The sequence below is a fragment of the Stenella coeruleoalba genome (assembly GCF_951394435.1).
Source record: "Stenella coeruleoalba genome assembly, chromosome: 12".
Taxonomy (NCBI): Eukaryota; Metazoa; Chordata; class Mammalia; order Artiodactyla; family Delphinidae; genus Stenella; species Stenella coeruleoalba.
Window position 1 is genome coordinate 23,265,743 of NC_137158.1, and position 13,089 is coordinate 23,278,831.

Below are 13,089 nucleotides of genomic sequence, written 5' to 3' on the forward strand. Positions count from 1 at the left end.
TTATTAGAAATAACAGCTTTTTGCTTTAAAGTTCAGACCAAAAAAAAAAAAAAAAAAAGAAAGAAAGCTTGCATCTTAATCATAAATGTACTGCATTAAGACATAAAAACAAAAGACTCCAGCAAATAAGAAGCTCACTAATTTTATATACCAAAAGCTACAATATGCTATTTACTACACAATTAACTGTTTTCTCTCAAGAGAGAGATGTAAGTAACATTTTGCAAACTTCATTTTGCTGAAATATATTCCCGTCTGCTGAGCTTCTTGTTTTGTACCAGCAAAGGTGAAATATGCTACTTTTGCTACTGTCAAACAAAAAACATTTAAATGATTACCAATTTTGATTCTTGCTCTAATTTTTTTCAGCTGCATATGGTAATACATTTCAAAAGATGATGTCAGGGATGCCACTTTACTATAGCAAAGTATTAAAACAGATATTTGGTGTTATCAACATTTGCTGCACCCCTGAAGAACAATATGGGGAACTTTTTTTATTTTAGAGGAGGCGACATCTACTTCTAATCTATATTGAGTCCCTGTAAAGCATGTGCTACTACCATAATAAAGGTCTCCAGCAGTTGTGAGGCTTTTGTATAAGTGACCCTAAAAAGTTTAATGGGTTTCCAAGACCACTCATCAACATACAGAGAGCCTACTATTCACCTACTTCAGTCTGTGTGATATATGCTTTCTCGATTCAAACATGGAAAGTTTCAGTGGCAAGTAAAGACCTACGCGTGTAAAATCTTAAAAGTTAATCAGAATTCAGGAAAATATTAGATTTCACAGGCAGTATATATTATTTGCCAAGTAAGTGACACAAATCATATACCACTCCCAGAAAGAAAGGATGGCTCCTTCCCAGATATTGGCTCATATCTCCCGTACAGTTCTTATTGTATTATTCTTTTTGCTATTAAGCTATTTGTATACATACCTTAAGAGCCTAGAATAGGCAGATTTAAAATTTTTCATTTCTGAATCCCACCACGGTACTGAAAAATACCCAGCACTTGGTACATGCTCAATCAATGTTTACTTGAATACCTGAATAAATGAATGACTGGTGACGATGATAAAGGTGATGAAGACAGCAGCCACACTCAGGGTCAGGTGATGTCCTAGGTGCTTCGCATGCATTAACTAATTTACTGTTAGTTTTCTCTTGGTACTTTACAAATGTGGACACTGAGGCACAGAGGGACCAGCTTGCCCCGACTCATCTAACTCCTTCATGCCCTTCAATTCTGGGCTTAAAAGGTGACTTCTTTAGGGAGGTCCTCCCAACCCATGAGACAAAGCTACAGACACTTGCCCTCCATCCAAACAACCCCTTTATCTTCCCTATCATTACAGTCGTCACTCCTGAAGAACTGATTTAATCAGCAGTCTTGTACATTACACAGTGAGCTCCATAAAGGCAGGGACCATGTCAGTCTTATTCACTGCTCTAACTCCAGTGCCTATCAAAGTGCTTGGCACATAATGGGTACCTAATAAATTTAAGCTTCATGACTGAGCGATGCAGGTAGCCATTACATTTTCATTTAAAGAATAAGTAACAAACATGAGCAAATCTGAGGTGATCTGAAAGAGTCAATATAACTGCCCAGTAGGCATCTGAAGATTCAAAACTGTGGTTTAAGAGAAGAATGAGGTAAAGATTTGAGAGGCATCTTCAGGCTATTATTCCATGGCTATAAATGATCACAACAAAACTGTGACACTATGGTTGACCCATTTCTGAATACATATTATTTGTATATTAAGGAGAACCCAACATCTTATGTTTCTGTTGTAAGCCCCCAAAAGAAAAATTCCAAAAGGGGCCTTATTAAACAGTAAAATTAATTAAGATGAAACCATTCTTTAAGAGGTTCCTCTTTTTTTTTTTTTTTTTTTTTTTTGCAGTACACGGGCCTCTCACTGTCGTGGCCTCTCCCGTTGTGAAGCACAGGCTCTGGACGCGCAGGCTCAGCGGCCATGGCTCACGGGGCCCAGGTGCTCCGCGGCATGTGGGATCTTCCCGGACCAGGGCACGAACCCGTGTACCCTGCATCGGCAGACGGACTCTCAACTACTGCGCCACCAGGGAAGCCAAAGAGGTTCCTCTTAATAACAGTATAGTGCCTTTATGAGAGTGCCTGGAATCTGCCATTAGCATATTTCTAGTTTGGTAGAAAAGCTTCCAGCTTATATTAAAGCTCCTGTGTGTTTTCTTTTGTTTGTTTTTTGGTTTTTTTTTTTTTGCGGTACGCGGGCCTCTCACTGTTGTGGCCTCTCCCGTTGCGGAGCACAGGCTCTGGACGCGCAGGCTCAGCGGCCATGGCTCACGGGCCCAGTGGCTCACGGGCCCACTGCACCACCAGGGAAGCCCCTGTGTGTTTTCTTTAAGATGACCATGGTGAAGCTGAAATACACTGCTACCGTGATTATACACCAGAAGCACTCAAGCAGCAGAGATGAGTCCTGTGTTGTAGGGACAAGCAAAGCGTTTAAACCTGCAGATGTACCTAAAAGAGGCATATGGATTATAAACCACACTACACCGCTACTGTGACAACAAATGTGAAAACTCCGGCAAGGCACTGGCTGACAAGAGAATAGAAAGCAGAACTGGTTCAGTCACTCTGCTTGACAAACTTGAAGATACACCTATGTTACGGGAAAAGTATTGTAAGTTTCAAACCTGTTTTACGTCACTTGATGCAGCTGTGAGTAGCAGTGACAGAGACATCAACTACTGCCACCGTGAAGAAAGGGAGACGGTGAGGAAAGGCAGCAGCGGGCTCACTGAAGAAAAGAAACCACTGCAAGTGAAAGAACAACATTTCTGAGCAGAGCTGCTAATGCTTTTTGCCTTCTTGGCCGTATTTACACTTATACAGCCAGTAAGCAGAACCACATTCAAATATTTAGGACCACGAGAGCAGCGTACGTAATTAAGAGAAATAAAGGGTAAGTCTGTAGGCCCTTCCAGCAAACAAAACAGTACCAGTAGTGCAGTACTGTCTTAAGGCAAATATGGCAGAATTAACACCTCCTTATTAAAAAAAGAAAAAACAGGAACACAATGTCAGTGAATGAAAGTACTACACTTTTCCAGGAGGATGTGGAGACACCTTTAGGCCCACTGGTCAAAGCTTATGGATGCATATAATCAGGTGCAAATTAAGGTTATTGATTTAACAAGCTTAGTCACCTAATTTTCCCTAGAAATTTTGGCACTTTTTAAGTTACTCACAGGAAAAAAAAAAAAAAAGAAGCAAGAAAGGAACTGCCAGAATGTGACTTTGAGAAATAATAGCTGACAGCAAATCACCAACCCTGAAGCACAGTAATCTTGGGCCACTTTCTGAGGCAGTAACTGGCTTAAGAGATATTAACAATTCCTGAAGCCATCACTTTATTAAAGTACAGGCAAATAGTCCAAGACAATACTCAAAATAAAAGTTCTATAAATTATAGGACACTTTAAGAAGGTAGGGATACTTCCAATTTATCAAATGAAAAAATTAACATAAATGCTTGCTTAGAAAAGGTACATGGGAAAATTTTCATTAAATGATGATGTTGTTGGGTCACTGATCTCTCTACCGTCTTGCGTTTCTACAGAGCTTGCTCTGTTCAATGCACTGTTGTTGTATGGGCTGACTCCCTTGGAATACTTTTTTTCTTTTTTTTTTGCGGTACGCGGGCCTCTCACTGTTGTGGCCTCTCCCGTTGCGGAGCACAGGCTCTGGACGCGCAGGCTCAGCAGCCATGGCTCACGGACCCAGCCGCTCCACGGCATGTGGGATCTTCCCGGACCGGGGCATGAACCTGTGTCCCCTGCCTCGGCAGGCAGACTCTCACCCACTGCGCCACCAGGGAAGCCCCCTTGGAATACTTGATCAACGTCTCCAATGGAAAATTTAAGTCAGCAATATTTACACAAAAACAGTGTTGTAAAGAACAAAGGGAGTGGGCTTAGGGAGTCAAGAAAACCTGCGTTCAGATCCAATTATATCATTTACTGGTTTGCATGACCACGGGCAAGTTCTTTAACCTCTCTGTATCTCAACTTTCTCATCTGTAAGTAGAAATAATATTTACTTTATAAGACTTTATAAATATTAGAAGGTATAATATGTCCTGGGCATATAATACGTGCTCAATAAAAATGATTTCTTTGCTCTTTATAAAAATACCTTATTTTTTTCTATTCCTAGTACAATTAAAGTCATATGTTACCATTCCATTTATGCCATAGATGTTTCTGTAAATGATCATTGATCTTAACAAAAACATCTAACTTTAAAAATAATGTCAAAGGTTGTTATGTCCAAAAGAAAGAATACATATCAAACCAAAAATATGCAAATTCTATTACTGTGTAGTATATCACTAGAGTTCAGGTTTCTGCTTCCAGATTACCACGCAGAAACACTGAAGGAAATGTTTAATGAAAATGGTACACTAGAAGAGCTAAATTTTTAGACCTATTTATGTATTATTTATAAATAATTATTATTTATTTTTAAGTCAATAATAGTCTTGATGCTATGTTTTTAAAGTCACAATTTTGACGGTAATTCTCTAAAGAAGCTGTGAATGCAACAATAAAGGGTCAAATATCACCTTCAATGGGGAGAAAGGTATAATGAACTGATTTCTTTCTCACAATAAAAATCTGCACTGAACAAACCTGAACCAATCAATCTGTTGTCTTTTTCCAGGATACAAATCTCCTGTGAAAACTATGTCTAACAGACTTGGGCTTAATCTTAACTTCTCAAGACACACAAAAAGAGATGAAAATAACTGAAATAACAACTATGGAAAGGCAAGATCTTCAATGACTTGAACTGTCAGATTCAAAAGTATAACTAGTCACATTAAGAAAGGTTCTCTAGGGCATTCATTTCCTGTCACAAATAATAGTTCCACTTGAACAGCAAGAGAATATCAGAAAAAAACAAATAGAAACATTAATTTGAACTATTTTTATATTAGCTCTACTTCAAACAATATGAAGAAGATATAAAAATATTTTACTACCTGACAGTTATGACTTTAGGAATCCAGGACTCTTTTGTCATTGTCCATGGCAGTGAGCATTACTATTAGTTACTTTAGCTGGGTCTAAAGAAGCCATCTGAAATACTGATACAAATCAGCAAGAAAATGTCAGTTTTTGACGGTGAGTTTGGTTCTCAGCTAAAATTCTGGTGTTTCTCTAAAAAGGTATTAGTCCCTGCCCAGTTCCAAATTACAAATTCTTAAAGCGGTCTGTATAGTTTTGCTGTTAGTGTGTTTTTTTTCTTTTTAACTCTCTAACACCAATTTACCTCTTCAACCATATCTCGTATTACTTCCTTACATAAACTTTTTCTTTTATACTCAAGGCAAGACTTTATAGTTCCACTCCACACTTTGCATTTTATACTTCCCTAAAACACCTGTCATTCTCCTATTCCTGCAAGGAGTAAACAGAGAAAGACAAAGTCTTTCTTACACACACACACACCCTACTATTCACCTAATTGGTAGGACAACACAGTTCTCACACACACACACACACACACACACACACCCTACTATTCACCTAATTGGTAGGACAACACAGTTCTCACACACACACACACACTCACCCTACTATTCACCTAATTGGTAGGAAAACACAGTTCTTATTTCCTTTGTGAATCCCACTTCAACTACCCCAGCCCAGAGTTTTTCCTCAGCTTTGGACATCTATAGCTAATTCCAAGCATCCGACACATCACATCCTACCTTCTGTTGTTAATTATCTTTTTACAAAGAGATTCTTTGCATCTCACCAGTCAGACTATAAATAAGTTAGGGGCATATAAAATATTTTTTTTATTTTACGGTATTTTTTATTGAAATATAGTTGATTTACAATGTTGGGGTAGTTTCAGGTGTACAGCAGTGTGATTCAGTCATATGTATATATATATTTTTCAGACTCTTTTCCCATACAGGCTATTACAAAACATTGAGAAAATAGCTTATTAATCTTTATATCCCTGTCTTCACCAAAATACTTTGTACATATATACCTAATCAATGTTTCTTTTTGACTAGCAGGTAAGTTTTGAGATAAAAAATTGCCAAGAGACTAGTACATATAGTCAAAGGAATAGGGAATTGTCACCATTAGAGGGGAGTGGGAGTTAGGGAAAATGAGGGGACAAGAGCACAGGAAAGCCCAATGGAAGGAATTTATATTTGCTACAGTGGGCAACAGGAAGCCACTCTTGGTGATGATTTAAAAATGAAAAGAAGGGCTTCCCTGGTGGCGCAGTGGTTGAGAGTCCGCCTGCCAATGCAGGGGACACGGGTTCGTGCCCCGGTCCGGGAAGATCCCTACATGCCGCGGAGCGGCTGGGCCCATGAGCCATGGCCGCTGAGCCTGCGCGTCCGGAGCCTGTGCTCCGCAACGGGAGAGGCCACAACAGTGAGAGGCCCACATACCACAAAAAAAGAAAAAAAAACCAAACTAGTGTGGGATAAACTTAAGAAAGGTTCTGAAGGCCAGAAACAGAGACTGAATTTATGCTAGAGAGTGTCAAGATGCCTAAAATAGAAACTATCAAGGAGTAGAAGGTTTGAAGGAAGAAGCGATGTGGCTCTACCTCAAGTCCCTCAGAAGAGGTGGCCATTAGTTAACAGCCAACAGGACTGAGTGAAGAAGAGGCCTGGGCTCAAGGGAAGTCAATCTATTAAGGACATTTGGCACTCCACCAAGAATAAGAAGAATTCAAAAGAACGGACTTGTCTTCACTTTTCTCTCCCAAACTATAATTTTTCATAATTGTATTGATTTAATAAATCATTCAGGCCAGTAAAGGCATTTGAAAATCCTCAGCAGGCTTAAGATTTTACTTATTATGGATAAGACTGAGCCCTACAGAGCATGGAAGTCTGTATCTTTTAATAGGATACAACAGAACGGAATAGTTCATCACTGGTAGTAACTTACCCTCATCAGTACAATTTCTACCTTTGCCTTGTGTGGCTCCATTTCACTCCAGAAATCTCCACTTTGTGACATCTAATGACCTTCATCATATGCATGTGGCCTTATTTCATTCATCCTTTTGCTAAACCATCACCACCCTGAGAACGTCTCCTTGCTTATTTTCATTGTCACTGCCTTTTACATCGTCCAATTACTCTTGTGCTATGCAACCAACCTACTCATCCTGAAACTTAGAAAACATCTGTTCCTTCTCAGTGCAACTCTGCTCTAGTTCCTTCTGCAGCTAAAATCAGCCCTGAGTCACCAAAATGTGTCCAAGATACACTGATCTTGAAAAACATTAAAATGCTTTAATTCCATCTATGCTCACAAAGCATACACAACTTTGAGTCAAAAAATGAGAGACTGTTTTTCACTGTATCTAGCAAAACTGCCACACCTGGTTGAAAAAAAAAAAAAACTATTGCGGGCTTCCCTGGTGGCGCAGTGGTTGAGAGTCCGCCTGCCAATGCAGGGGACACAGGTTCGTGCCCCGGTCCAGGAAGATCTCGCATGCCCCAGAGTGGCTGGGCCCGTGAGCCATGGCCGCTGAGCCTGCGCATCCGGAGCCTGTGCTCTGCAACAGGAGACACCACAACAGTGAGAGGCCCGCGTAACGCAAAAAAAAAAAAAAAAATTTATATACCTGATTTCTTCCCAGCTGGTTCTTGAAGAAATAGATTTCTAGAGACTATTTCAAATTAATAACCATGTAATACTTTCACCCAAATCTCGTGGATATTAAAAAGTAATAAAGGCAAAGTAAAAAGCATTTAATTCAAAAGGAAAACAACTAGGAGGGTTGGGCCTTCTAAAAAATCATGGCTGAGGAGAAACATATGACACAATAAATTCCAAACTAGATGCTTTGGGAACAAAAGGAAAACACTCCATAACTATATCAGAAGATATTTTAATTAGAAGCCTTTTAATATTTCAGCAGTTCACAAATGTTCTCAATACAAGAACTCTCAGCTCTTAAAATTAACAACTAATGAACAAAAACACTCAACAATGACTAAATAAGTAGTAGAAGTAAGATTAAAACTTTGAGCTCTTTATACTCCCATCTCTTTGGATGTAAATAAACCACAATGACTCTACCTTGATCCTTGTGGTGGAACCACATTTCCTTTGGTCAAGCCATTTAGTACAATCCGTGTCTTAACTAGTATTATAACAATTACAGAGATAATTTTGGCCTGCTATAAAATCAAAACTAAGAAGGGCTTCAAGAATTACAATAATATACTATATATGGTAATGCAACATAAATAGTAATTAGTACACTAAATAGTATACACTAAAATAATACTCCATAGGAGGCAATATAATGTAAACTACCTGTTGGCACTGTAACCTTCAGTGTGTCACTAAGCCTTCTATGTTTTCCTGATCTGTAAAACTGAACATGCTACAAGTACCTACACTTTACAGGTTGTCTGAGAATTAATTAGAGCAGTGCCTGGCACTTGGTGCTCAATAAATGTTGGCTATAATATTTGTTTGCTTAATAACAGTACTAACCATTCATGCTTTTGGTTTTAAACAAGCATATTATCCTGCTTTCCTTTTTCGTGTTAGAAAGTTTTCAAATACTGACAAATAAGGAAAAAAAAAAAGATGAGATATCCGAAGAGATATCAATATGGTTTTAACATTTGATAAAATGTAAGAGATATATATATATATATATATATATATATATATATATATATATATATATACATACACACACACACACACACACACACACATTACGGGTACATTTAATTTAAATATTCTTTTATACTATTTGTTTCTCAAAGTCTCAGCATCCTTTGACCCCCGCAAAAAGAAAAAAGTTTTATACGAAATGAAATGAATTTCCGACTAGATAACTGCTTTTATTAAGACTTAGTAAGTAGAATCTGACTCTAAAATATTGCAATCTATTGAGAAGAAATTTTGTATAGTCAAAAAACCTAAAATGTCATTTTATGTGTCTAGATTATCTATATAGATTCTGGATAGACTAATTTTTAAAAAAAGATATATAATGTGTGTTCACTGTTAATATTTTGACTATTACCAGACTAAATCTTAGCAGAAAACAATTAAAACTACTTTAACACTAGAAAGAACATATTATTTTAGCAGATGAATGACCACTTGTGAAGCTATTTCCTGGGTATCAAAACTTCTGATCTGGTCACACTGTAGAAAGAACTTAAATATTAATATTTAAAATATTTTAGTAAAACTGTAAATATCCAAATGGTACCTTAATGCTGACTTGTATTTGCAATATTAAATTTATAACAGTTTCTCCAAATCTTACACTTCATTGCATTTAGTACAGTTTGTGAATTTCCTGAACGACAAGCTTATCATTTTTACTTACTGGCAAATAATTCTATAGAAAATGAAACTTTGGGATATGAAGAAAACAAATAACCAGCTCACTATTTAGAAAAAAACTGTTTTAAGAGATAATTAGATTTATTTGACTATATTTTTAAATTCCTGTTTCAAGACAATCAAAGATCCTTCTTAATTTAGAAAGATTGGTTCAAGATGCCAGAGTAGGACGTGCTCTCACTCCCTCTTGCAAAAGCACCGGGATGACAATTAACTGTTGAACAATCATCGACAGGAAGTCACTGGAACTCACCAAAAAAGATACCCCACATCCAAAGACAAAGGAGAAGACACAATGAGATGGTAGGAGGGGGACAATCACAATATAATAAAATCCCATAACTGCTGGGTGGGTGACTCACAAACTGGAGAACACTTATACCACAGAAGTCCACCCACTGGAGTGAAGGTTCTGAGCCCCACGTCAGGCTTTTCAACCTGGGGGTCTGGCAACAGGAGGAGGAATTCCCAGAGAATCAGACTTTGAAGGCTGGTGGGATTTGATTGCAGGACTACGACAGGACTGGGAAAAACAGACTCCACTCTTGGAGGGCACACACAAAGTAGTGTGTGCATCAGGACCCAGGGGAAGGAGCAGTGACCCCATAGGAGACTGAACCAGACCTACCTGCTAGTGTTGGAGGGTCTCCTGCAGAGGCGGGGGGTGGCTGTGTCTCATCGTGAGGACAAGGACACTGGCAGCAGAAATTCTGGGAAGTACTCCTTGGCGGGAGCCCTCCCAGACTTCACCATTAGCCCCGGCAAAGAGCCCAGGTAGTCTCCAATGTTGGGTCGCCTCAGGCCAAACAACCAATAGGGAGGAACCCAGCCCCACCCATCAGCAGACAAGTAGATTAAAGTTTTACTGAGCTCTGCCCACCAGAGCAACACCCAGCTCTACCCACCACCAGTCCCTCGCATCAGGAAACTTGCTCAAGCCTCTTAGATAGCCTCTTCCATCAGAGGGCAGACAGCAGAAGCAAGAAGAACTACAATCCTGCAGCCTGTGGAACAAAAAGCACATTCATAGAAAGATAGACAAGATGAAAAGGCAGAGGTCTATGTATCAGAAGAAGGAACAAGATAAAACCCCAGGAAAAAACCAAACAAAGTGGAGACAGGCAAACGTCCAGAAAAAGAATTCAGAATAATTATAAGGAAGATGATCCAGGACCTCAAAAAAAGAATGGAGGCAAAGATGGAGAAGATGCAAGAAATGTTTAACAAGACGTGGAAGAATTAAAGAACAAACAAACAGAGATGAAGAAGAATTAATGAATGAACAGAGATGAACAATACAAGAATTGAAATGAAAAATACACTAGAAGGGATCAACAGCAGAATGACTGAGGAAGAAGAACGGGTAAGCGACCTGGAACACAGAATGGTGGAATTCACTGCTGCAGAACAGAATAAAGAAAAAGAATGAAAAGAAATGAAGACAGACTAAGAGACCTCTGGGACAACATTAAACACAACAACATTTGAATTATAGGGGTCCCAGAAGTAGAAGACAGAGAGAAAGGACACGAGAAAATATTCGAAGAGATTCGAAGAGATTATAGTCGAAAACTTCCCTAACATGGGAAAGGAAATAGCTACCCAAGTCCAGGAAGCCCAGAGAGACCCAGGCAGGATAAACCCAAGGAGAAACACTTCGAGACACATAGTAATGAAATTCGCAGAAATTAAAGACAAAGAAAAATTACTGAAAGCAGCATGGGAAAAACAACAAATAACATACAAGGGAACTCCCATAAGGTTAACAGTTGATTTCTCAGCAGAAACTCTACAAGCCAGAAGGGAGTGGCATGATATACTTAAAGTGATGAAAAGGAAGAACCAACAACCAAGATTACTCTATCCAGAAGGATCTCATTCAGATTTGATGGAGAAATCAAAAGCTTTACAGACAAGCAAAAGCTAAGAGAATTCAGCACCACCAAACCAGCTCTACAACAAATGCTAAAGGAACTTCTCCAACTGGGAAACACAAGAGAAGAAAAGGACCTACAAAAACAAACTCAAAACAATTAAGAAAATGGTCATAGGAACATACATATCGATAATTAGCTTAAACGTGAATGGATTAAATGCTCCAACCAAAAGACACAGGCTCGCTGAATGGATACAAAAACAAGACCCATATATATACTGTCTACAAGAGACCCACTTCAGACCTAGGGACACATACAGACTGAAAGTGAGAGGATGGAGAAAGATATTCCATGCAAATGGAAATCAAAAGAAAGCTGAAGTAGCAATACTCGTATCAGATAAAATAGACTTTAAAATAAAGAATGTTACAAGAGACAAGGAAAGACACTACATAATGATCAAGGGATCAATCCAAGAAGAAGATATAACAATTGTAAATATATATGCACCCAACAAAGGAGCACCTCAATACATAAAGCAACTGCTAACAGCTATAAAAGAGGAAATTGACAGTAACACAATAATAGTGGAGGACTTTAACACCTCACTTACACCAATGGACAGATCATCCAAACTGAAAATAAGGAAACAGAAGCTTTAAATGACACAATAGACCAGATAGATTTAATTGATATTAATAGGACATTCCATCCCAAAACAGCAGATTACACTTTCTTCTCAAGTGCACATGGAACATTCTCCAGGATAGATCACATCTAGGGTCACAAATGAAGCCTCAGTAAATTTAAGAAAATTGAAATCATATCAAGCATCTTTCCTGACCACAACGCTATGAGATTAGAAATCAATTACAGAGAAAAAACGTAAAAAACACAAACACATGGAGGCTAAATGATACGTTACTAAATAACCAAAGATCATTGAGGAAATCAAAGAGGAAATCAAAAACTACCTAGAGACAAATGACAATGAAAACACAACGATCCAAAACCTATGAGATGCAGCAAAAGCAGTTCTAGGAGGGAAGTTTATAGCAATACAATCCTAACTCAAGAAACAAGAAAAATCTCAAATAAACAATCTAACCTTACACCTAAAGGAACTAGAGGAAGAAGAACAAACAAAATCCAAAGTTAGTAGAAGGAAAGAAATCATAAAGATCAGAGCTGAAATAAATGAAATAGAAACAAAGAAAACAATAGCAAAGATCAATAAAACTAAAAGCTGGCTCTTTCAAAGATAAACAAAATTGAAAAACCATTAGCCAGACTTATCAAGAAAAAGAGGGAGAGGACTCAAATCAATAAAATTAGAAATGAAAAAGGAGAAGTTACAACTGCAGAAATACAAAGCATCCTAACAGGCTACTACAAGCAACTCTATGCCAATAAAATGCCAACTGGCAAGAAATGGACAAATTCTTAGAAAGGTATAACCTTCCAAGACTGAACCAGGAAGAAACAGAAAATATGAACAGACCAATCATAAGTAATGAAATTGAAACTGTGATTAAAAATTTTCCAACAAAGAAAAGTCCAGGACCAGATGGCTTCACAGGTGAATTCTATCAAACATTTAGAGAAGAGCTAACACCCAACCTTCTCAAACTCTTCCAAAAAATTGCAGAGGAAGGAACATGCCCAAACTCATTCTACGAGGCCACCATCACCCTGATACCAAAACCAGACAAAGATACTACAAAAAAAGAAAATTACAGACCAATATCTCTGATGAATACAGATGCAAAAATCCTCAAAAAA

General features: G+C 38.2%; 1 protein-coding gene across 4 annotated transcripts in view; it reads right to left on the reverse strand.

Annotated features, from left to right (window-relative positions):
- The window catches only part of RNGTT (RNA guanylyltransferase and 5'-phosphatase), a 250,474-nt gene that overhangs the window by 56,168 nt on the left and 181,217 nt on the right, over window positions 1–13,089 (reverse strand). The window contains exons 15-16 of one of the 4 annotated variants that reach the window (XR_013830869.1): window positions 5,047–5,151; window positions 2,773–2,816 (exon numbers count right to left, since the gene is read on the reverse strand). The exons of 2 other annotated variants lie outside the window; for them this stretch is intronic. Coding sequence is in view for 1 of the 2 variants with exons in the window: in XM_079939772.1 (XP_079795898.1) it covers window positions 5,131–5,151 (21 nt within the window). In the remaining variant the exon portion in view is untranslated. Of the gene's footprint in view, window positions 1–2,772; window positions 2,817–3,841; window positions 5,152–13,089 lie in introns of those variants that run through there. One more of the 4 variants, XM_079939772.1, reaches the window with a different exon arrangement.